The 24,490-nt window shown below is 36.0% G+C and overlaps 4 protein-coding genes across 11 annotated transcripts; all 4 read left to right on the top strand.

Moving 5' to 3' along the window:
• The first annotated feature begins 193 nt into the window (after nt 1-193).
• LOC133679221 (chromatin modification-related protein eaf-1-like) lies at nt 194-12,303 on the top strand. 8 transcript variants are annotated; one of them, XR_009836136.1, is made up of 8 exons: nt 210-479; nt 626-891; nt 986-1,201; nt 1,294-4,551; nt 4,759-4,940; nt 5,023-5,166; nt 5,257-5,305; nt 7,341-12,303. XR_009836136.1 is itself a non-coding variant. In XM_062101753.1 (7 exons), exons 3-7 carry the CDS (start codon nt 685-687, stop codon nt 5,102-5,104), a joined length of 3,945 nt encoding a protein of 1,314 aa, XP_061957737.1. In that variant the 5' UTR covers nt 194-292; nt 456-479; nt 635-684; the 3' UTR covers nt 5,105-5,488. The 8 variants fall into 8 exon arrangements, 4 of the variants coding, with proteins under 4 accessions (XP_061957737.1, XP_061957736.1, XP_061957738.1 ...); XR_009836134.1 differs by having other exon boundaries at nt 5,023-5,305; nt 7,341-7,461; nt 9,179-12,303; XR_009836135.1 differs by having other exon boundaries at nt 5,023-5,305; nt 7,341-7,461; nt 9,168-12,303.
• A 478-nt stretch (nt 12,304-12,781) lies between these two features.
• On the top strand, nt 12,782-14,852 carry LOC133679222 (tubulin beta-2 chain-like). The gene is made up of 3 exons (XM_062101756.1): nt 12,782-13,407; nt 13,547-13,816; nt 13,983-14,852. The coding sequence occupies exons 1-3, from the start codon at nt 13,014-13,016 to the stop codon at nt 14,669-14,671; spliced, it is 1,353 nt and encodes a 450-aa protein (XP_061957740.1). The 5' UTR covers nt 12,782-13,013; the 3' UTR covers nt 14,672-14,852.
• Nucleotides 14,853-17,034: 2,182 nt separating this feature from the next.
• On the top strand, nt 17,035-19,478 carry LOC133679624 (uncharacterized). The gene is made up of 3 exons (XM_062102279.1): nt 17,035-17,374; nt 17,603-17,645; nt 18,953-19,478. The coding sequence occupies exons 1-3, from the start codon at nt 17,078-17,080 to the stop codon at nt 19,102-19,104; spliced, it is 492 nt and encodes a 163-aa protein (XP_061958263.1). The 5' UTR covers nt 17,035-17,077; the 3' UTR covers nt 19,105-19,478.
• Nucleotides 19,479-23,059: 3,581 nt separating this feature from the next.
• Nucleotides 23,060-24,114, top strand: LOC133679115 (uncharacterized). Its single transcript, XM_062101625.1, has 3 exons — nt 23,060-23,205; nt 23,316-23,645; nt 23,769-24,114. The coding sequence occupies exons 1-3, from the start codon at nt 23,154-23,156 to the stop codon at nt 23,927-23,929; spliced, it is 543 nt and encodes a 180-aa protein (XP_061957609.1). The 5' UTR covers nt 23,060-23,153; the 3' UTR covers nt 23,930-24,114.
• Nucleotides 24,115-24,490: the final 376 nt, after the last annotated feature.

Below are 24,490 nucleotides of genomic sequence, written 5' to 3'. Positions count from 1 at the left end.
AAATACTGAAAATATCAAATGATAAGAGTGTTGTATTTGGAAAAGGCATTTACAAAAATAAAATAAAATTTATAAAGTCTAAATTTATGGGTTTTTCGTTAAAAAACACAAAATCAATATTAGTTAAACCCCACAAACGACGTCGTGTAGCGTAGCAGAAGACCAAACATATGCCAGTCGGTCTCTTCTCGTCTTTCTATTTTCTTTTTCACTAGCACGCTCATGCATAGACTGTTAGGCATATATTTTGTTTTTTCAAGGCTGCTTCTTCACACTTCAATCAATCAGAAAGGTTCGTCTCCGTCTGGAACAATCTGTTTTCAAGAATCTATGCTCTCTCTCTTTCCCTTTTATGCTTACCAAGCCTTCGATTTCGCCTTAAATTTACACCCACTTTTCAATTAAAACCCTAACGCTTTCCATTTCTGATTTCTCTATCAAATAATATTTTATAGGGTTATCTAATCTGCGAGACTCAGGTACGTCGCGGGTTCTTACTCCACTGGTGCAATTCTTTATGGTTATTGGGAAAAATTGGAAACCGCTTTTTTATTGTCTAGGTTAAAATATTTTTTTTTAAAACATGATTGTTTGATACGAGAAATTGTATTGCTTGTATTGTTAGGGTTGATAGATTGATGTTGTTTGGGAGTCGAAGAAGCAAAGATTGATTGATACTTTACAATGGGATTTGATAATGAGTGCATACCTAACATTCAATCTCTTTCTGGAGAGTATTTCTGTCCCGTTTGTCGCCTTCTTGTGTACCCAAATGAAGCATTACAATCACAATGCACTCACTTGTACTGCAAACCCTGTTTGACATATGTCGTCAGCACTACCCGAGCCTGCCCCTATGACGGCTACCTTGTGACAGAAGCAGATTCCAAGGTTTTTCCTTGCCTATCATGGTAGTGAATCTAATTGCAGGGCCAGTGGTGTTATGTACATGCTAATGTATTTTTTTTTACATTGCTTACTGCAGCCTCTTATTGAATCGAACAAGGTACTTGCTGAAACCATTGGCAAGATAACTGTCCATTGTTTATATCATAGGAGTGGGTGCCCCTGGCAGGGTCCTCTGTCTGAGTGCACATCTCATTGCTCGGGATGTGCCTTTGGTAATTCTCCTGTAGTTTGCAACAGGTGTGGAATTCAAATTGTGCATAGTCAAGTGCAGGAACATGCTCAAAATTGTCCAGTGAGTGCAAGAAATTTTTTATTTAGGACTTAAGTGTGGAGTTGCTCTGTACTTTTGTTATATTGGTTTATATTCATATTGTTCAATGACAGGGTGTGCAGCCTCAAGCGCAACCTGCTGAGGGTGCCCAAGATGCAACAAGCACAGGCGCACCAACTACTGGTGATCAGGCTCAGGCTGCCATTCAAACAGGTACAGCAACTCCCCAGGCTCAAACTTCTATGACCTCAACTCCTGGAAAAGATACCACCCAACAAATCAACGCAACTACCCAGGCCCAGACTGCAGTACAGGCTGCGATGCCCACTGCAGAACAGTGGTATCAACAGCAACAGCAATATCAGCAGTACTACCAGCAGTATCCTGGATATGACCCATATCAACAGCATTATCAGCAGTACTATCCATACCAACAGCAAGCAGTTTCACAATACCAGCAACCGCAGGTGAGCATGCATGCTCAAGTCCCCCAACCCCAGCTGCAGACCCAACCTCAACCTCAAGTACCCATTGCTGCCCAACCTCAGAACCAGGTACAAGTGAATCCACAGCAACAAACTCACCTTACAGTTCAGCAACAATCTCTGACCCAACTGCAGGCACATCCACCAGCCCATGGCTATCCACCTCCTCAGGCTCAATCCAATCCACAACCCCACCCTGTTCAGCCTCTTCCACAGCACGTGCCTCAATATCAGCATCCTCAATTGCAGGTGCAGCATCCACAGCCCCAAATTCAGGCACAGACTAATTCTCAGCTTCACCCTCAAAAGCATCCTGTTCCTCAACCTCATGTACAAGCTCAGCCACAAACACTCCAGCCCCTTCCACAATCCCTGGCTTCTCAGCCCAGCCAGACTGTTAATCCTAATCTCCAGACCCAGCCTCAGCAATCTTCAGTCAATGCAGTGACAGGCCATCATTCTTATCAACAGCCCCAGATTCACCAACAAATGCAGACAGGAGCCCTAAAACACTCTCAAGGTGGACCTCAACCTCATTCACAACAGCCTGTTCAAATGCAGAGTCAGTTCCCTCAACAATCATCTTTATGGCCTCAGCCACAATATCATGCTGCAGTTCAAAACCTGCAGCAACCAGGTTTGCTGCCTTCACAAGGTCAAGTCCCGAACATTCCTCCTGCACTACAACAGCCAATTCATTCTCATGCACATCAACCTGGACTTCCTGTTCAACAACGTCCTGGTATGCAGCCAACTCCGCAACCAATGCATCAGCAATATGCACAGCACCAGCAGCCCTTTTCTGGGCAACCATGGGGTGCAGTTCACAATCAAGCACATCAGCAAGGTCCTTATGTGCAGCAGCAGCTGCATCCACAGACTCAACTACGCCCCCAAGGATTACCCCAGTCATTCCAGCAACCTTCTCATGCCTATCCACATCCCCAGCAAAATGTTCTATTACCGCATGGTGCACATCCCCATCAAGCTAAAAGTCTTGCAGTAGGGCCTGGATTACCTGCACAGTCATATCCACAATCTGCCCCTGGTATGCAGGTCAGGTCGATTCAGATTGGTGCGAACCAGCAATCTGGAAATATTCTTAAGACAAATAACCAAGTTGAATTATCTTCTGACCAACAATCAGGGGTTAGTTCTACACAAAGGCAAGGTGATATTGAGAAAGGTGCAGAAGGTGAATTGTCTGCTCAAAAAACTATTAAAAAGGAATTAAATGATTTGGATGCTGGTCTTGCAGCTGATGCAAGTGAGATAAAAACCATACAATCTGAAAGCGACTTGAAGCAAGTGGATGACAAAAATAAACCCACAGGTGAAGCTAAGGATGTTCCAGAATCACTTGCAGCAGCAAATGGAGAGTCTTCAATTAAGCAGGTGAAAGAAGAGCATAGAGATGGTGCTGATGAGCAAAATGATGTTTCTAATGCTGACCATGAAAAGGTGGAGCTCTCTGTTTCAGAACACAAGGATGGTCCTCTGCTGGAAACTGCCCCGTCTCACCTTGAAGAACAAATTATGAAATTGCAGAAGGACAAAACTCTGACTTCTCAAAGTTTTGGAGGCTTTCCTCCAAATGGTCACGTGCAATCTCAATCAGTTTCAGCTGTTGACCAGGGAAAGCTAGAGCCTCTTCCAATTCATCACGGGCCCTCTGCTGCTCAACAAAGGCCTGTTGGACCTTCATTGGTGCAAGCATCTCCTCTTGGACCTCCACATCACATGCAATTGCCTGGGCATCCTCCAACTCAACATGGGCGTTTAGGTCCTGGACATGTACCAAGTCATTATGGTCCTCCTCAAGGGGCTTATCCTCATGCACCCGCACCCCCATCTCAAGGTGAGCGAACTCCTTCACATGTCCATGAAGCCACCATGTTTGCAAATCAGAGGCCTAAATATCCAGATGGTAGACAAGGCACGTACTCAAATGTGGTGGGAATGAATGGGGCCCAAGGCCCTAATTCAGATAGGTTCAGCTCTTTACCAGATGAACATTTGAATCCCTTCCCACGTGGCCCAGCACAACACAATGTTCATCAAGGAGAGTTTGAAGAAGATCTGAAGCATTTCCCCAGGCCCTCTCATTTGGACACCAAACCTGTTCCAAAATCTAGTAGTCACTTTCCTTCATCCAGACCTCTTGATTGGGGTCCTCGTGGTTTTGGTGTGGACGGAGCACCAAGACCTCTTGACAAGGGATCCCATGGTTTCAATTATGATTCAGGGTTGAACATGGAACCACTGGGTGGCTCTGCTCCTCCAAGATTCTTTCCTCCCTATCATCATGATAAAGCATTGCATCCCAGTGATGCGGAAGTATCATTAGGTTATCATGACAGTCTAGCAGGCCGATCTGATTTTGCTCAAACTCGTCCTGGTTTTCTTGGCCCCCCTATTCCTGGATATGATCACCGTCATATGGATAATTTGGCCCCAAGAAGTCCAGTTAGGGATTACCTTGGCATGCCTACACGGAGATTTGGTGCCCTTCCAGGCCTAGATGATATTGATGGCAGAGATCCACACCGATTTGGTGATACATTTTCTAGTTCTCTCCGTGATAGTAGGTTTCCAGTTTTTCCTAGCCATTTGCGCAGGGGTGAGCTTGAGGGTGCTGGTAATTTGCACATGGGTGAGCATTTGAGTGGTGATTTGATGGGACATGATGGTCGGCCTGCCCATTTGCGGAGGGGTGAACATTTGGGTCCTCGTAACCTGCCTAGTCATTTGTGGGCGGGAGAGCCAGGTAACTTTGGTGCTTTCCCTGGTCATGCACGAATGGGAGAATTGGCTGGGCCAGGGAACTTCTATCATCATCAACTTGGTGAGCCTGGATTTAGAAGCAGCTTTGGTGGAAACTATGCAGTGAGTACTAGTTCTTTAATTTTATATTGTTAAAATATTATCTGGTTAATTTGTTTTTTAAGGATTTATTTGAAAACATCATTGCAACCTTTCGATATGGATAGGCAAGGTAAGAGCATGTGTATCCTAATTGAATTGGCTTCATAAAGTTCTGCATTTTACATTCATTATTTATATTTATTTGTTTTTTTACTTTTGTATTCTTAGGGCGACTTGCAGTTTTTTGATAATTCTAGAAAGAGAAAACCAAGCATGGGATGGTGTCGTATATGTAAAGTTGACTGTGAAACAGTTGAAGCCCTGGACTTGCATTCACAAACGAGGGAGCACCAAAAGATGGCTCTAGATATGGTTGTAACCATCAAGCAGAATGCAAAGAAGCATAAATCGTAAGTTTGTTCCACCAATACATTCTCAGGTTTTATTTGCCAGAAGCTTCTGTTACTATTGTTTTTCTGCTTTATTTTGTAGAACTCCCAGTCATCATTCCTCACTTGAAGATAAAAGCAAGTCAAGGAATGCAAGTTTCGAGGGACGTGGGAATAAACATTAACTCATGATGGTGCCTGGCAATTGAATCGCATTGGACTTGTTGCAGTTGAATTTGTTCCTTTGGTAATTTGAACTTGGCAACATCGGTGATTCAACCTTCCATTGCCCATTTCCTGCATTTCCCAATGGTTTATGCCAGTTTTGTCAATTCAGGTTGCTGCCTTGTTAAAAGGAGAGTTTTCGGACCTGAAGTTCAGTGGCAGTTAAGTTTGTTGGTTTTCGATATTGAAATCTTCATTTTAGAACTGGGCTAGTTTTATGTTAACATTTGCTTTATCTAGTTTTTTTTATGGTTAAAAGTCTGTTTGATCTTATTGGTTCATTGTGAATGTGTTGCTTACTTTAGTTTTTTGAAATGGAATTTTTTAGGATGTTTTGAATTGTACCTCTAATCTTTATAATCCCAGAATATTAAGTTAATCTTGGTGCTATTTGCTCACTTCATAACTCTACTCAACTAAGTCTAGAGCTCAACTAAATTGGTTCCTTAACTGTGGTTGTGGTACTGAAACCTGTAGTGTCTAACTTGTGCTTTTGGAATCAAACCTGCAATAGATTGCTTGTAGAACCCAACTTCTTTTGAGGAACAACAGTAGCGCTGTTACCATCTCCTTGTTTGGAGATGAGGTTTTCTTCCTAGTCTAAAGTTCTGGGTTTTAGGTAGTTTTTGATGACGCATGCAATTGGATTGAACTCAAATCCTGTAGCCTCAACTCTTTTGATAGGGAATTGCCACTCTGCTGAACTTCTCTTAAGATGACAGTAAAATTACAATAGGTTGTTTATTCAAACTTCTTTAGTTAATGGCACTAGTTAGACATGTGACATCCCTTATTTGGATTAATAGAATCTCTTAGTATTGAAATTTTAAGACATAAGAAAGTTTTGATGCTTATATCTAATGAAATTTTGATCAAGCACTTAATAACTTCTTTAGGATTGCAATAGTTTCTTATCAAATTTTAAGATAATTCTGGATGGTTTTCGCCACTTAGATCAAATTTTTTCGGAGCGGCCAGCTCAAAGAGATGATCATTTTATAGAGTGACAATTGTAATTAATCAAATTCTAGCTGTTTCCTCATTATGTTAATTTATGTCATGTCATGTTCTAAAGACATCCCTACTTGTCCACATTATGTTAATTTCTTGGCCAACTGGCTCATTTAACCTTTTTCCTTAAATATATATTCTTTTCATCTTTAAATGTCTATATCAGTGAACTTGGAACTTCATTAGGTGCAGCAAAGGAGATTGTTTCTTATGTCATATCGAAATTGGAACTGCATAACAATACTCGACAATTTGATTGTGCCATTCAATTTCTGATTGATGTGGTTGATCAATCTTTATGGTGGCCATGCATGATTATGTTTTACTTTTACTTTATGTTGGAATGTTGCGAATCTTTCCACTTGATTCTTAATGTTCAAAGAATAAAGCTTGGAAATTATACATTAAGAATAGTAATTCACTGCCAATTTTTGCTACCGATTGCAGCAAAATTTTATGAGATGAATGTATCTTCTGCCTGAATAAAATTCTTAAAGTTTTGAGGGAATTGAGGTGGATTTGGAAATTCTTAGCAAATTTAGGAATTGAACTCAGTGTTATGAGGTTTGTAGGCAAGTCCAGAACCAAGTTTTGTTTCATAGTTTGTGTTATCTGAGAAGATTTGCACACTGTTCTCTTGGAAGCTGACTTATTGGAAGCAACTATGAGGAGAGAGTATTTAATTAAGAAGAGCCTGGCTGATTTATGAAGTATACTGATAGTCATACATGAATTTGCTAATAAAGGAAGCTATAGCTGTGCTGTGTGGATAACTACATATTTTTGGTACTTCAATTGTGTGATGGTTTCTTGGTTAGAAGATAGCAAGATTAAGCTCCATTTTCTTAAGTGAAGACTGCCCACTAAGTGCTGTTTTTCTCTCCCTTTCTTGGATGGTTTCAACTACATCTTGAATATCTGACTGTTAGCACCTTCAATAAGGATAATATATTCCATCGACCATGCTATCAGAGATTCCATTTCTTCTAACTGGTGACTCCAATACATTTCTTAACAGATTTTATGTTTTATTGATTGAAAATGCTGCTTTCCAGTAGCTTGCTTCATTGCTGAAATTATAGTAGCTGATTATTTTGGTGGCATGAGGCACTGCATAATGCTGCCACAATTCATTGACTCTGATAGTGTTAATTTTTATTTTCTGGTGAATTTTTTTTATAATAGATATTTTCAATTCGGCCTGTCTTTTTGGGTGAAGCCTACAACAAAAAGACTGAAAGTTCAGCGGAAAGGTTTACCCAGTCGTCTTTTTTAGATGTGGTGAGGTTATGTTCATCCAACAGATGTAAGTCGCGAACTTTTGCTTGTTAGTATTGATGATTTGAATTTTCTTTATTACCGAAGTAGAATTTTTTTGTGTAGATTTTTCACCCTCTTAATGATCAAGCATTTGATTGCTGCAAATGACTAGGATAGGCATACTAATCTTAGGAAACTAAGAGGCTTGAAAATGACTAGGATCAAGTATAAATTGGCTAGCTGATATTAGAAAACTAAGAGGCTTCTAGAATAGCTTTCTTATCTTGGTCGGCTGATTTCTCTATTATCCTCTAAGTATCTTTGGCATTCCTTATCTGTGGGGTGGGGGGTGGGGTGATGAATCCTTTGTATAGTACCTTTCCATTTTTCTGTAGTTTTTAAAACATAATATGTTGGACTTGAGAACTTTGAATAATTTGCTGCACATATGAAGTTACTAGTTTAAAGGAAATCGCATATGAGGGTGCTAGTTTAAAGGAAATCATGAAACATGATCGACACTCCTTGACGTGGAAAGAATTAATACAAAATATTGGGGGTTAGAAGAAAAATAAAAATGAATCTCAATTGTAAATGGATATTTCAAATAGGAGTTGTGTCATATATGAAGTCAGGCTGCTACGGTTATAATGGCTTAAGCACCAGCTTAGTATATTTTAGGATAGAGAGGATGGGCATTATGCAACTCTTAAACAAAGCTTATAACATTGACTGCAATGTACAAAAGAACAGAAAAACAAAGGAATAAAAAGAAAAATATGTGGTTTGCCCGGGTTGGACATGATGAAATTATTGTCATCTGCTATCTAGGGAAGAGGGTTTACTACTCCTCTGGCTTTGTGTATTTTTGGTGAGACTGGCTGGACTATACTCCGTATTCTATAGTATATATTTAGAGCAGAAGCTGCTATTTTCTGCACTTGCAGTATGATGAGACATGCCATGTTAAGTAAAGTACGCTGGTTAATTATACTTTATAAAGCCTTTGTCAAGGATCATAAACCAAATTTGTTTCTCTAGGTTTATGAGCGTTCAACTGCACTGTGTAAAATACATGTTGGAAGTTGTAGGCTTAGAATATGTGCTCGGAGAAACTATATCAACTGCTTCATAGTTTATTGGTACACCATCAGTGTTTAAATTGATGCCGTGGAACACACAAGCAAGGTTTTTCACTAGTATATAATTTCTGAAAAAAAGAAGCAAATAAGGAACTACACAAACCTCCCCCTCAGACTACTGCCTGGTCAAACTAATTAGGTTGAAATAAATTGTGGTTGTGCCATTCATAATCCGCCGCAGCATGGGTTGCTGCAAATTTAGACACCCATTAAAGGAACACACTCATAAATTGTGGTCTTAATTGCTAAAGAAAGTGAGATACAGAAAATTTAGACCCAAATATTATAATATCAACAAAATCATTGACGTTTGCTTCAGATTCGTCCTCTTGATTGGCAATTAAGTGGTCATAACCTGGTCTCTTAATGTTAGCTACTAGTTGAAATGTTGCCAAAGTAATTGAAGAATGCTGATTTCATGTAAAACATCTAAACTTACTTAATATTCAAGATCACTGCATAGACACAATTCAAAACACTAAGTTATTGTGACTCATTCAGTTGATATTAATTTTGGTTCATTTATGCAATTGTGATTCTATTATGGACCTCTTATGCTTTATGAACTCTTATAATCTCTTATAACAAAAAAATGGTGCTTTACTCAAAGCAATGCCGCAGCCTTTTCACTAGGAGACATCCTCTGGACTTCAAACCTGCTTCTTCATCTGTTTCACCAGGTTTGTGGTTTTTATTCCTGAAGATTCTGAGAATTTTCCACTCAAATAATGAATCCTGTCTGGTCGCTTTTCTTCATATGTAACATCGGGGTTGTGCTGGCAATCTTTCCACCTGATGCTTAGGTATTGATCATCATGTGGACTTCTTTATTGGATAGAAAAGTGTTTTAATTCTTCAAACTAGGACACAAAGCTCACATCAATGGACGGCATCATATTGAATAGCTATGCTAGACAGATACTAGCTGCTGTCATCTAGGTCATTGTTGTCAAATTTTCGATTAACTAATCCCTTGAACATTGATTAGGGTGTTATGTCATATTTTGCCTGCTAGATAAGGTTAAAAAATGAAGAAGAAATATTAAAGAGTAAATTTTCAGGGGTAAATGTAATGGTGTTTTGGTTAAGTGCTTAGGGATGAACACGATTTGAATTTTGAGGGGCAACCCTGTATAATTGTAGGTTAATATCACACCCAGTTTTGGGGTGAAATGCATGCTCCCTTAACTTTTTTCCTCTCCCTGTTTATACCATGGTGAACAAGCGTGAATGCTACTAGGACAATTCTCTACCCCCCTGTATACACAAACGTAGGTTGGAATCTTACCAATTGAATTAGAAAAGAAGGTTTAGAAGAAATGGTTGTCAATAAAGCAAAATGTCATGAAGGTAAAAGATATGTTGTGCTGGTGACTTGGTGTATGAGAATTGGTGATGATTGATAAGTTAGTGTGCTCAGTACCATAACATAAACGTTGTCAGCAGTTGGTGTCAGACACGTGCTCTTAGATTAAGCATGCTTCAATGGAGAACAGAATCTGTAACTAATGCACTTTATAGATGATGTTGGGGAAAATAATGCATTTGTGAAGATGCAATGCTTGGTGTCCAAAAAAAAACAGGGTTGATGAATGGTTAAGAAGATACCTTTCATCAAAACAAACCTGCTGCTGGGCCTGAGAATACCAAAGTAGGAGCAACACAAGAAAAAGGAAGTGCTAGTAGCTGAAAATGCTATAGGAGATGTGAATCTTTACTTTTTACAGTTCAAATATAATCTCTTCCTCCCACTTAACAGTAACATTATGCAAAAAATAGACAATTGGTGGCCTTAACATGCAGATTAATTGTAAGCTGTTCAAGCTATTTGATGCTAAGAACTTTACTTTATTGGCATATTAAATAAATTACTGTCGTTTGTTGCTGAAGGTACAACTCTTTCTTTCAGAGTAATGTTCCATCAATTTTTTAATAGAAATTATCCACTAGTGTTATGCTGTATCCTTTAGCAAGTACTATGTTTTGATTTATCTGTGCAACTCTTCTAATGGATATTACCAATGCATCCATAAATAATTTATTTTATGTGGTTCTGTGATTTCTTGACAATTTCTTGACACTTTCAGGATGAACAAAAAATCTAAAACTGGAAATTCATTTATTACAAGTCAACAGATTTGTCGTCAATATAAAATTGAGTTATATACCTTAGAAATTTAAATGAGATTTAAGATGATAATGATGATATTGGGCAGTATCTTCTGTGTATGTCTGATGTACACTTTTGTTATGAACTCATCAAGCAACGATTTCAAAGTTTACACTTTTTATACAGGGCTGTGATTCAATAATATGTTGAAAGCTGTTTACTTTTTAGTCCACCTTGCAAGTTAACTTGTGGAGCGTATCTAGCATTTTCATTTTGTTTCTTATTTGGTAGTGGGTTGCATCTTATTTGTCAGTTAACTTGTGGAGGGTATCTAGCATTTTCATTTCAATTATCTGTGATGTTTTAGGCTTTATTCATCAGTTTGTTGACATCAATGTGGTACACCATTACGTGATCTTGTGTTTGAAGGGGGAAAAAAGTGAGAGTTAACAATAATACCTTTTGGTATTACCTCTTAAGAAGCTCCAGTAGAATAATGGATCTATGGTCATTCCCTTTCTACAAAGCAAAATCAATGTAATATTTTTATGATGTTTTGATGCAAAATTTATAATGGTCTCAATTCCCCTTCTCCACAACATGGCTTTGAAGTCCGCTTGGGTGGAGAGCAATGTTGTAAAATGTTGAGAAACAACTGCTATCAAATACAATCGAAATGGTTTCTTCCGCGATTTAAGCTGTTTCAATTTCTGCTTGGAGTAGGCATGTGCATGAACAAATCAATCCCCTTTTACATTAGTGTGGGATTTATGGTGGGTTACTGGGAGAAAGTTGAATAATATGAGAGGATGCATGTAGACTTTGGATAATTTTCAGGAAACGTTTCTTATGAAATTACCGGGATAAGAAAAGAGTCTAATCACGATTCTCTGAACACTAGATTTAACAGAAGATAGCATGTAGGCAGGCAGGCCCTCGTTACCTGAATTTAATGAATGTTCACGGAGTCTCTGTGGGTCTTGATACTGTTACCCCTGAGAGTTAATTGTTAGGCGACGGGAATTTCTTTTTAATCTTCAAAATCACGTTTCTTGCCGAAAATACATGCCCAAGGAATTGCATGCATCTTCGGAGAGTGATCATAATGGCCTATCATCAAGTATGAACCCAGCGTCTGGATTGTTGTCTAAAGGCGCAGTACGGAAGAAGAAAAGAAGCAGGGTGTACAAGGTGGTGCTAGGAATATGCGGCCCTTCAGTTGGGCTTTGGGTTATCATTTATTAATGCTTGCTGCCTTTTCCCTTTCTTTTCGGGTCTCTCTTCATAATGTCTCAATAATCTATTGTGGAACTTTGGTTCTAATCCATGTAGCTAACCCTGCATCATCAAGTGTGCTTGTCTATACAAGGAACAAGGGACGGCCTCTTCCGGGAAAAGAAGCTTTTTTCTAGTGGCGGTTTACTTTCTCTGGGGTTTTCCTATACACCCACACCTTTCCATTAAAGCTTCAGTTGTTTTACGTGGAATATATTCTTTATCTCACATATAAGTAGGCATATATACCAGGGAATTGTGGCTTAATTTTTTAATTTTGTATTGCTGAGAAATGTTAGCTTTGTACTGATACTGTCATGGGTTGAAATATGATATAGGAACTGTACTATTCTGCTTCGAACCTAATGTCTGGAGATTCTGTTCATTCTCATTATAAAAAGAAAATCGGAGATTCTGTTTACCTACCAAATTTAGTGTTAATTTTAACTTAGTCCTTGTAGCTTAAAACATTTAACTAGTTAATCCCTACACTTTTAACAAATTGGTTTTTAGTCCCTATGTTTTTCAGTTTAGTTTATATTTTATAGCTTGATCTTTCTATAGGTTTCAATGTTCTTTTCCAATTTATTTTATTTTTTCCATAGATGAAATGATTAGGAGGAAGGAAGGTGTTCTTGGATAGAAAAATACAAAAAAAATCCACTAAATTGAGGATAGTCACTGGTGCAAGGGATTATTTAATTATCTTTTAGACTACAAGGACCACTTAATTAGTTTTATTAAACTACAAGGATCAAAATTGTAATCAATTCGTGAATCGTAAATAGTATGGAAGGTAAGCAATCAGATGAAAGGCTCTGCGGTTTATGAAACGACAGCTGTAACCCACGAATTTGAAAATTTGAATTTCAAAAACCCTCTACACAAGTTTTAACCGTTGGATTCCTATCCGTTAGATATAGCAGGCAGCCCACCTTACCGTTTCTAAATAAAATATTCGCTTTCCCCTTTCCCTTTCCTCTATAAAATCTTCCGTTTGCCCGATTCCCTCTCTCCGTATTCAAAATCCTCTCTTCTTCTATACATTTTCTTACAAAACCACAAGCAAAAATGCGTGAGATCCTTCACATTCAAGGCGGGCAATGCGGCAACCAAATAGGAGCCAAGTTCTGGGAAGTCGTCTGTGCAGAACACGGCATAGACTCCACCGGCCGTTACCAAGGCGACTCCCCTCTCCAGCTTGAAAGAATCAATGTCTATTACAATGAAGCTAGTTGCGGTCGGTTTGTTCCTCGTGCTGTCCTCATGGATTTGGAGCCTGGAACGATGGACAGCGTCAGATCTGGTCCCTATGGTCAGATCTTCAGACCTGACAACTTCGTTTTCGGCCAATCTGGTGCTGGAAACAACTGGGCTAAAGGTCATTACACTGAAGGCGCTGAACTCATCGATTCTGTCCTCGATGTTGTTCGAAAAGAAGCCGAGAATTGTGACTGCTTGCAAGGTTACTACTATAATAATCTAGTGTACTTAACAAATTAAGATTATTTTGCTTATGGGGTTTTAACTGGGTTTATTTATTTGATTTGATATGTATGTGGGGTTTTAACTGGGTTTATTTATTTGATTTGATATGTATGTAGGGTTTCAAGTGTGTCATTCACTTGGAGGTGGAACCGGGTCTGGAATGGGAACCCTATTGATATCCAAGATTAGAGAAGAATACCCAGATAGAATGATGTTGACATTCTCTGTGTTTCCTTCTCCAAAGGTGTCTGATACAGTTGTTGAGCCTTATAATGCTACTTTGTCTGTTCATCAACTTGTCGAGAATGCTGACGAGTGTATGGTTCTCGATAACGAGGCCTTGTACGATATCTGTTTCAGGACTCTGAAACTCACCACTCCTAGCTGTAAGTTCTTTGTTAACTACCTTCTCCATCTACTTTTTGTTCTGTTAATTGAATGAATATGATTGCTTTATGTTGTGTATATAAATAAATAATTTTAAGCATTGTATGGTCAAGAGCAACACAAATTAATATAACAAATTGTGTTTTTCCTTGTATTTGAGACCAGTTGGTGACTTGAATCATCTGATATCTGCAACAATGTCTGGGGTTACATGCTGCTTGAGGTTCCCTGGTCAGTTGAACTCTGACCTGAGAAAACTTGCAGTGAACTTGATACCGTTCCCTCGTCTTCACTTTTTCATGGTGGGTTTTGCACCACTCACATCCCGTGGCTCGCAGCAGTACAGAGCTTTGACAGTTCCAGAACTCACTCAACAAATGTGGGATTCAAAGAACATGATGTGTGCGGCTGATCCGCGACATGGACGCTATCTAACAGCATCAGCCATGTTCCGTGGCAAGATGAGTACCAAAGAAGTAGATGAGCAGATGCTGAACGTGCAGAACAAGAACTCTTCTTACTTTGTTGAGTGGATTCCAAACAATGTAAAGTCAACTGTGTGTGATATCCCGCCTACTGGTCTTCAGATGGCATCCACATTTATTGGCAATTCAACATCTATACAGGAGATGTTTAGGAGGGTTAGTGAGCAATTTACTGCCATGTTTAGGAGGAAGGCTTTCTTGCATTGGTATACTGGGGAAGGAATGGATGAGATGGAGTTCACTGAGGCAGAGAGTAACATGAATGATCTGGTTTCTGAGTATCAGCAATACCAAGATGCAACAGCTGATGAGGAAGGAGAATACGAGGAGGAGGAGGAAGGAGATGAATATCAGCAAGACTATCAGTAGATTTTCTTTCTTTTGAACCTCAACTTCCAGTTGCTGGTTTCTATTCTTCTTTAGTATGTAGGGTTTTAAAATGAATCTGCAGCTAGTACTTCAAATTAATTGGGTACTGAACTATTATTAATCCTATCCTTCTCCTTCAAATCATGAACAGGCAGATGATGATGCCCCTTTCCGGTTCAAATGCTTTGACTTGCAATTCATCAATTGTCCTTTTCAATTAACACTGGCAACTCTATATTGTTGAAACAAAGCTTCCCCTTAGGCATTTGAAGTTGAACATGACTTCAATTTTATCTCAATCCACCCCTAAAGAGTAAAGGTGTTCTTGTATTTTCAAAGGAAATTTTACCTCGTGTTTTTTCTCTCAAAATAAAAATTCATATGGCAAAGTCTAAGCAAACGGTAACAAAGGAGGTGCAAGGAATTTTGTAAAGGCAAATGACACTCACAAGTGCATGACTATCGGCGATGCCCATTGGTATTCTGTTCTAAAATCTAGCAGCAGAACAGAACGAGTTTCTCACACACAAGCGAAACAACGGTACAAACCTTCTTTACAAGTGGCTGCTGCCAGAGTAAACTTCATGAAATAGGGATTTCAGCTCTCTTCTCTAATGTTGACACAAACAGAAACTCAGTCCAAGAATTTATTATGAATTAGCAACAATCGAGTTTGTTTTTATCCACTTGAATATCAAAAAGTTGAACATCAGAGAAATTTGAGGAGAGAAATGTTTTAACCAAGTCAATAATTCCTTATACAAAGTTCATCCGTGTTGCGGAATTGATTTTTAGCCCAGTCTATGAGATCTTTGATCATGTTAAGTTTTCAGGACAAGATTCAAGCAAATGCTTCAATTTTTATTGTCATACTTCACAACTTTTCATTACACATAAAATCAACAAGTCTATTTTGAAGAGAGAGAGGAGACGAAAAAAGAAAAAGGGATGATTGTTGTTGTTATGAAAGAGGAGAGGAGAGGAGAGGTGTTGACGGAGAAAGAAGAGATGAGGAGAGAAGGGAAAGGGCGAAGAGAGAGAGAAAAAAAAGTTGGCGACTTTTTATCTAATTTTGAATTTGAATATGGAAATGAAGAGGGGAAGATATGAACCAAAATTGAGGATACTTTCATCCTAATTTTTTTTATTTTTTATATTATTTGGTGACTATTATTTTGGAGATTTGAGTTTTGATAGTATTTTTTTTTTTTTACATTTCAGTTTATGAATGATAAGTATGATAAAAAATTGCAATTTTTTTTTTTAAATAGTTGGATAATCATATTCTAACCATAAAAAATATAAATATTTATGTTAATGAGTCTATTTTTAAAGAGAAGTTTAATAAAAAATGATGTTTTTCAAGTTGAGAAAACCAGATTGTGATATGTTTAACCTTTTGCATTCATTTGATTTCATTTATTGGAGTGATTTTAAGTTTTATAATTAGTTTGATGTAGTGATTTTAAGATATTTTTGAGTAAAATAATTAAAAATTAGGTTTTTAAGTTCTAAAAACCTGGATTCTAATTTTAAATACTAAGATAACCTTAAAATTAATTAACAAATGACACGTCACCTGATTATTTATAAAAAAAATCTTGAGCAAACAAAAATAAAATAAAAAAATACCAAGTGACTTAGCCTTTTTACTAGAAACCGGTAAGCCTAGCATGTTGATCTATTAGTGCTTATTTTTTTAATTTTAATTTTAATATTAATTAAAATCCTCTTTTTTATTTTTAAATCATTGATTGTAGCTTTATTTTTTTAAAATATTGTGATTGATTTATTTATATTTTTATAGTTTCACAATACTTCAAAGAAATTAATTTAATTTATTTGTAATTTCTTTTCTTTTATATTTTATATAAATTATATGATGTTTTTATAAAAAAATAATTTGTTATTAGCAAAGACAATTATCCTCTAAAATAAAATAAATAAAAATATATAAAATATAAAGAACAACAAGTATAAAATATTTATATGCGTATTTATCTTTTGTTTCAACTATAAATATTAGATTCATGCTTTATTATTTAATTAGTGCTAACTTATTTTTATTTATCTGTTTTTATATATATTTTTAATTTATTTTATAGAAAATATAAAATTATCTTTTTTATTTTTTAATTAACAAATTATAATACATGAAAAATTATATTTTTTATATTAAAAATTGACTTGAAATAGAAGAATAACTATGTTATGACTTATGATAGGGTAGGAGCGGTTAATTAAGGTGGGAAAAATTAAAAACAAAATACATGAAAACCATGTAAGAAAAAAAATATCCAACTTCGCACTACGCTGTCGTTTAAGAGCAATAAAAAAATAAAAAGAAGAAACGAGAAGGAACCCCTATTATTTCAAGGGGGGTTTGGGGCGAAAGAAAGAAATAGAATGGGCGGTGGCAGTCTCCTCACCAAGAGAGCAGCAGCAGCTACAAATCAAACACTAAGCTTATTCAAAAGATTATCACCATTCACCATCTTGCTGAAAACCCTAACTACTTCTTCTTCTTCTTCTGCAGCCAGTGCTCAAAACCCTAAACATGAAACATCCATACCGAAACGAAGAAAGAAGAAGAACCTCTTCGAGGTGGCTCAGTTCTTGCCTCATTGGGGTATCGGATACCACTTGGCTAAATCTCATTGGGCCAATGTATCTTACGAGATCACCAAAATCAATCTCTACAAGGTACTGGACCCTCCCTTTCCCTTCCACTCATATTTTGACTAGTAAGTATCAATATTTAGCTGGGTTTAGGGTTTTTGGCTGGTCTGATTTTATGGTCATTGCTCTCAAGTTTTGATTTTTTTTTGAAAGGTTTTCTTGGAGATCATTAGATTATGATAAATTTGGAGTTTATTTCTTCATCTTGGTTAAGGGATTCTTCTGGGTTTAATGTGTTTCTGATCATTGCAGGATGGTAGGCATGGAAAAGCGTGGGGGATAGCTCACAAAGACGGTCAGTCTTAGTTATGCTATTTTCTGAATTTTATAATTCTTCATTATTTAATTTTATTTTAATGTGTTTTTTTTTCTTTTGATTGAATTCTCCCCCCCCCCCTCCAAAAGATGTGGTGTTTCTGTCTGTTTGATTGAAGTTCATGGAAGTTTGTGGAGGCCATGTTCTGTTTTTCATTGCTAGCTTTCTTGCTAAAGTAATGGCTGCATCCAAAGTTTAACTGGAGCTTTTAGATCTTGTATCAGTTGTGTCAAAGGAATAAGAGGAAAAACCCCTGTAGAATGGTGGTGACCTTGCTGGTTAATAATAAGATTGATGGGGAGGTATTTAGGTGTGGGGAGTGTGTCTGCAATAAACACCGCATAAAAATCCGTAGAGGAAGGAATAGGGAATGCCTTTTTGCCCATTTTTATTCTGTTTGTAGGTTCCATTTCCATTAGAAGTAGTAGTTTAACTTATCTCATTGAAACAAGACTTTGCAATAATACAAATTGAACGTAGAACAAGAATTTGTGCTATGTTTGCAGTATGCCCACTCTCTCACTTTACTGATTTGTTTCAATTATCTGTGATTGGTTGTGGAAACCATAATCACAGGATACCTGTTACCTGCCTTAATTTATATGGAAAAAAAGAAGCCCCTTCTGGATCATTTTTCATGTGATCAAATATTAATTTATGGTGAATAATTTTTCAAATTTCAATATGCCTGAAAAAGAGTTATTGTTTGAACAGGTTTTAATGTTCTTTAGATTCTAGGGACTCGGATGGTTGTATGAAAATTCTTTCTTCTATCTTCCCCTCGCTAAAGGCACACAGAGGATCAGTCTTGGATCTAGTAGGAAATCATCTAGCTTGCATTTTATTTCTGTAAGAACTAAATGGAAATGTTGGTTATGCTAGTTCAATTATAGTAGGGGTTAAAAACTTTTGTGGAGCTCAAACCATTTCCTAGGTTTCTTGTTCTTTTCTTTGGCAATTTTGAAACCTTCGCAGACTTAATAGTTTCTGATGGGGCTTTCAATGATGCTCCTTTTTTCTCTACCACATGGCACATGCTATCTCCTCCTTGATAGTATATGCATGTTGAATGACTGTAGATGACAGAATCTGCTAAAGTCCTTTTCCCACCCTTCCCTTTTTGCTTGTTATCTATGTTTGCGGTAGTGACCTCTTTAAAATTGACTTGTTTCCCTATTTTGCTTGATATGCGGAACAACAAGAACTGCTGGCTGTCTGTGTTTTTACTGGTATAAATATTTTTCTTCACATGGAGGCGGGGTTGATCTTATCAACATTTAATACAGGATTACCAATTGCCGATGCTCCCAAGAAGATAAGTGGAGTTCACAAGCGATGCTGGAAGTACATTCCAAGCTTAGCAAAATCAATTGAAAGAAAGAAAAGCTCACCAAAATCAACAGAAACTGCTGCAAAGACCGAAGTTCAGGCAGCTTAATCCTTTCTTTTCTTCAGTCAGAAGTGGTAGTCTGACAATACCTTCTCTGTTATCTTTGTTGGGTTGGTTCCGTGAGTTGTGCAGGTGTTGCATTTAGCTGAGAGGTGTATCTCGGGGTGTTCCATGCTTTTGGATCAAGTCCTTTTTTTTATGTATTCAATGTTTCTGTTTTTCGGGAACATCCTTGTTAGACATTTTACGAAAAGGAATCATTGTTAGATTATACAAATTCAAAGTAATGGAAATGGAAAACGGTAGAAGCAACAAAGATTGAGCACTGTGGACTTTGTTCTGCAAGATTTTCCTGAAGTGGGACATTGTTTGTTCTTGTTTTTTTTGTTCCACCATAATAATTGATGGAATTTCTCTAGGTATATCAGATGTCTAGTAGCGCGGTGCCTTCTTTGGTCACTTCGAACTATCGTATTTTGATTGTGAATGTTTAGTGATGAAGAAATAAGTACAAGACCAAATTTTCTCACCATTTATTCTACATTAAAAAAGCTTAATGTTTGGCAACATCTATTTGTAATCTCGTAGTAATTTACCGTCAGTCAAGTCAAGCAGTCAGCTTGCTGCCTTGATCCATCTCTTGGTTAACGTCATCGAATTGTCCACCATTTTCACGGCAGGCTTCAAGTAATTACGTTATATTACTGCTTTCGTCTGTCGAGAAAAGACATGATGTTGTCAATTCCATGTTTGTGCCTGGTTTTTCATTGCTTTCTAATTATGTTTTTAATTTTTTTTTAGTTTTAAATTGATTTTGTATAATATTTATTTTTATCATTTTAATATATTAATATTAAAAATAAAATTTAAAAAATAACTTATACACCACACTCTCACAGTTCTTGCGGTCCCGGTAGTCTATCTATCTTTTTCCTACCCCATGGAGGATGGAGCAAAGTCTGAAGTTGTAAAGAACTTTGTATGCGCATGCAACAAAGAAGAAGGAACTTTTTATGTTCAATTATTAGGTAGAAAAGCCCAGAAATGATACTTAATATTTTTGTTATTAGATATTTTGAATGAAAATTTCTTCAATTATTATCTAATATATTAACCTTAACAAAATAATAAAACACATGAGGTCGGTTTCATTATCATAATATGAGCAATACATGAAATTAAATTTTAAATTATTATAAAAATACAAAATTAAAAGGAAGCGACTAGAGAGTAAAATACAGAGAAAATACATGCCTTATACCAAATTTGCAACAATTTTCATTTTGATTAAAAAATTTATTTTATTTATTTTTCAATCCTTATTTTTAAGAGATAAGACAGGAAATCATCTCAAAACAACAAGGAAAGAGAAAAATTGTTGATCTCACTACTTTTCAATGAAAAAACTTGCTATTTTTAAAGTCAATAAGTTTCATTTGAAAAAAAAACTGATCGTGATAATATTTTTTATTTGAATACTCATGAGAAAGGATGTTGATTTTATTTTAGAGATTTTTTATTTGATTGATTTTTATTTTTTAAGGTAATTTTGGGTTATTAAGTGGTCTAGGGAGTTTCTTTAGGTGATTTTAAATAAAAATAAGTGAGAAATAAATTTTAAACCCAATAAACCCATCTCCCTATTTTTTGACAACCGTTATGGTGGGTGGAATCTAGGCTATAACCAGGGAATAATGTGATGACTACCACATCAAATGACGAGTCAACTAGTACTTTTTTTTATAAAAATACTAGGGGCATTCATCTCCTGAAAAGCCTTCCTCAAGCTCTTGTGCTTCTTGGCCTTTTTGTTGGCTCTTTGTTTTTTTTTTTTAATTTTAAGTTTTTTTTAATTATTTTGTTTTATTTTTTTATTTTTTTATTTTTTTATTTAATATTTAATTAATTTTTTTATTTTTTATTATATAAAAAATAAAAAAATAATTAATTACGAGTTTAAGAAACCGATTATGAGTTTAGAGAATTGATCAGAGTTGTTTCTTTTTTATTTCTTTGATTTTTTTTCTTTAAACCTGCTAAAATAACAAAGTTATATACAAAAAAAAAAAAAGAGACAGGTTTAAAGTTTTTAAATTTATCCCATTATACCAAATTCAATAGCAATCCTAAAAGATTTCCTTCAATCCATTTATTATTTTTTTAAGTTCAATTTTTTAATGTCCAAAGTACAACGTAGCAGTATGTCACTGTATGAACTATCATGTCATATACGTCACCAATTGCAGTGGGAGGATCCATTAATTTATCTATACTCTATAGTTAATTTGACTATAAATATAATATCACAATCTTTTTTTTCACAAAAGTTCATAGTTTAAATTTATTCTTATATTTATGTTAGTTTTCATTTTTACCCCTATATTTTAACTTGGTTAGATAACAATTGTGTTTATAAAATTCATACAATTAACTAAAATTTATCGAACTAATCCAATAATTTACTTATATAAAGTTTCTATTCTACTACGTAAGTAAATAGATATGATATTATTAAATATTTTTTATTCATGAGATGATTTTTTATATTCACTAAATAAACTATGTTAGAAAAATAAATTGATAAATTGTCTTAAAAAATAAATATAAGAGAATTTATAAGGTAATATAGGTTCTTATGCATATAAAAAGTCATATTATAACGAAAATTATTTAATTTCCGCATAATTAGCATGCATAGTTAACACGAAGACTTTCCAAAAAAAAAAGTCAACTAGGTTTAATTCAACGACTTCAAAGAGCACAATAATTAATTGGCAAATTATGAAAATTAAATAAATAATCGAGACAAACACAGGCAAATTCAATGGTTTTGTCCATGATTTTATATTCAATGCATTCTCATATTTAGCGCGTGATAAAAGCGAAACAACTTAATAAATATTTATTCCTATGTTTGGAAGAGACCGTCTACTTTTTATTTCTATTTGTTTCAAAATAATTGTTTTGTGATGTATTTTTCTACAATACTGCTGGGGGAGGGGTATTCAAGTAAAATATGAATAAAAAAGTGATGTAAATTATCAATTAATGACATATTTCTTTAATTAATTAATGATAAACTTAATATGTGTGAAAAAAACAAGTGTAAGCCTGGAAGCTGGAAGTGAGGTTGCTTTTGTTTTCTTGTGTGTATTATTTTATTTAAAAAATCATTAAATTGATATTTTTTCACTATTTTTTAATGGTTCTAATATACTAATATCAAAAATAAAAAATAATAATTTTAATATATATATATAATAATTTTAATATATATATATATATATTTGTTAAAAACACTCTACATCACAATATTAAATATACTCTAGCTGAGCAACAGAGGAATTTTTCTCTTTCACTTGATTCAAATTATTGAATTTAAAGTCAATATTAAGATTTATTCAATTAAAAAAACTATCACTAAAATTTAAAACATGATCTGTCATTTGTTTTCTTGAACATAAGAGTATCCAAATTCGGTAAAATGAAACAAAAAGGGGAGGATATCAAAAGGAGACAAATCCGCGTAAAACGACAAGGGTATGGACGTATTGGTAAAATTAAAATGGTAACAGCTAAATAGGTCTGACCAAAGTAGATTTTCGTTGCCATTAATGTGATATGAACAAGAACATGGGATCTTGCCGCCGATCAAGCCGCAGGAACATGTAGTGGATGCACTACCGCGGGGCGGGCAGCAAGTGGTTCAGTAGTTATTGGTTAGAAATGGAATGGTGGTGTAATTCTTTGCTAATTGTCTCTTCATTCTGTTTGTTAATTCTGTTATGTGCTGTGTGTCTAGAAATGTCAAAGTATATTTTAATACATGGACGCTTGGAAATTAACTACAAACAAAGACTTCTTCTCTGCTATATTTCTTCTTCCCAAAATTATTGTATTGTAAATCGTGTTGCCGGATACTGGCTGATACAAGGTCATATTTCTCTTGTTATTTAAATCAGCATAAGATACCTACGAAGTTGTTGACCTCTGAGGGGGATGTATCCTCCCCAGCTCCCTCTACTATATAAACCCAGCAACCGTACAAACCTGATTTCTCATACCATCTTCCATTTCTCATTGCTGATCAGATAAATATGGCCTTCATCGCATTCCTGGCTCTCTCTCTTCTCCTTAATGGAGCTCTTGGTAATTAAATCCTTCTACTCATCTCTCTCTCTCTCTGTGTCGATATATTCAATCTTGTATGCTAGCAGTGCTGAATTGTTTCTTTTATTGTTTGACATTGTATTATCTAGGTGAGCTTGTATGCGAGCAGTTGCCGGTTGATCTTTGCTCATATTCAATTGCAACTTCTGGGAAGCGATGTTTGCTGGAGAATTACGCGACGAAAGATGGAGGAGTTAAGTACCAATGCAAGACTTCTGAGGTTGCTGTAGGTATAGTACTGAACGAATGGATTGAGATCGATGAGTGTATAACTGCATGTGGCCTCAGTAGAAACACTGTTGGTATCTCATCAGACTCTCTCCTTCAGCCTCAGTTTTTGACTAAACTTTGCTCCAAGTCCTGCTCTCAAGCTTGCCCCAACATCGTCGATCTCTACTCCAATTTGGCCCTTGCAGAAGGTACTTCCATATTCTAATCCTTTATCTATCTCTGCAGCCACTACAACTTTTTATTTCCTTTCACTTCATGTGTCAGAAACTTCGTACACAAATAATATATATTGCATGCATGCGTATATGCAGGAGTTTACTTGCCAAACCTGTGCGCCAGTCCCCGCCGTGCCATGTACCAGACTAGAAGCAATGGCGATGCAGCCCCTGCACCCGTCTATTTTGGTGCCCTTTCACCCGAATATGCCATGCCCGGTCCTGATGATGTCGCTTGCGCTCCAACTTACTTTTGATTATGTTATTCGAGTAATTTATACCAAGTTTATCAATTAGGGATCATGTACGATCTTTCAGTTGCAGAGTTCAAAACAGGATTAAAAAAAACAGAGAATACCGAGCCTATTAATTATTATATATAATCTCTCCTGTAATCGCGATAATAATAATCAGTAGTACCTTCTTTGCATACTTGTTTAAATATCTTGATCCCCAACATAATTATTTCAATTAAATATTTTCCCTCAGCAATCATCAGCTCCCTTTTCGCTATTGAACTACGTCGTAAAGCTTGTGAGTTGTGATTTCTATCTGAGTACATCAGTGGTCAATACTTTGTTCAGGCTCCATAGCAATGAATGCTGTTTGTTTCTATGTAGAAACCACTATAAATCACACTTTAGATATGTACAGAGCTTCTTCTTACGGCTAGCCAACTATTCTAAAGGATATAATTGGTTGTCCTATTGTTATAAGTTGTCAATTGATAAAAGAAAATAAATGTTGTAGAAAATAATTGGTCTCCAATATATATTTACATAATTTTGTGATATCGAAGTCAACCCGAGGGGTATATA

Source organism: Populus nigra, chromosome 19, assembly GCF_951802175.1.
Source record: "Populus nigra chromosome 19, ddPopNigr1.1, whole genome shotgun sequence".
NCBI lineage: Eukaryota > Viridiplantae > Streptophyta > Magnoliopsida > Malpighiales > Salicaceae > Populus > Populus nigra.
The sequence above is the reverse complement of the archived record's forward strand: the minus strand, read 5'-3'. Positions and strand labels throughout refer to the sequence as shown.

What these genes read in the sequence shown, in the direction of transcription:
- LOC133679221 (XM_062101753.1), top strand. Translation starts at nt 685, where the DNA reads ATGGGATTTGATAATGAGTGCATACCTAACATTCAATCTCTTTCTGGA. An exon ending in TGACAGAAGCAGATTCCAAG is followed by an intron (nt 892 to 985) that starts GTTTTTCCTTGC and finishes TGCTTACTGCAG; the next exon opens with CCTCTTATTGAATCGAACAA. An exon ending in AATGCAAAGAAGCATAAATC is followed by an intron (nt 4,941 to 5,022) that starts GTAAGTTTGTTC and finishes TTTATTTTGTAG; the next exon opens with AACTCCCAGTCATCATTCCT.
- LOC133679222 (XM_062101756.1), top strand. Translation starts at nt 13,014, where the DNA reads ATGCGTGAGATCCTTCACATTCAAGGCGGGCAATGCGGCAACCAAATA. An exon ending in GAATTGTGACTGCTTGCAAG is followed by an intron (nt 13,408 to 13,546) that starts GTTACTACTATA and finishes ATATGTATGTAG; the next exon opens with GGTTTCAAGTGTGTCATTCA. An exon ending in GAAACTCACCACTCCTAGCT is followed by an intron (nt 13,817 to 13,982) that starts GTAAGTTCTTTG and finishes ATTTGAGACCAG; the next exon opens with TTGGTGACTTGAATCATCTG.
- LOC133679624 (XM_062102279.1), top strand. Translation starts at nt 17,078, where the DNA reads ATGGGCGGTGGCAGTCTCCTCACCAAGAGAGCAGCAGCAGCTACAAAT. An exon ending in CCAAAATCAATCTCTACAAG is followed by an intron (nt 17,375 to 17,602) that starts GTACTGGACCCT and finishes TGATCATTGCAG; the next exon opens with GATGGTAGGCATGGAAAAGC. An exon ending in GGGGATAGCTCACAAAGACG is followed by an intron (nt 17,646 to 18,952) that starts GTCAGTCTTAGT and finishes CATTTAATACAG; the next exon opens with GATTACCAATTGCCGATGCT.
- LOC133679115 (XM_062101625.1), top strand. Translation starts at nt 23,154, where the DNA reads ATGGCCTTCATCGCATTCCTGGCTCTCTCTCTTCTCCTTAATGGAGCT. An exon ending in TCTCCTTAATGGAGCTCTTG is followed by an intron (nt 23,206 to 23,315) that starts GTAATTAAATCC and finishes TGTATTATCTAG; the next exon opens with GTGAGCTTGTATGCGAGCAG. An exon ending in CAATTTGGCCCTTGCAGAAG is followed by an intron (nt 23,646 to 23,768) that starts GTACTTCCATAT and finishes GCGTATATGCAG; the next exon opens with GAGTTTACTTGCCAAACCTG.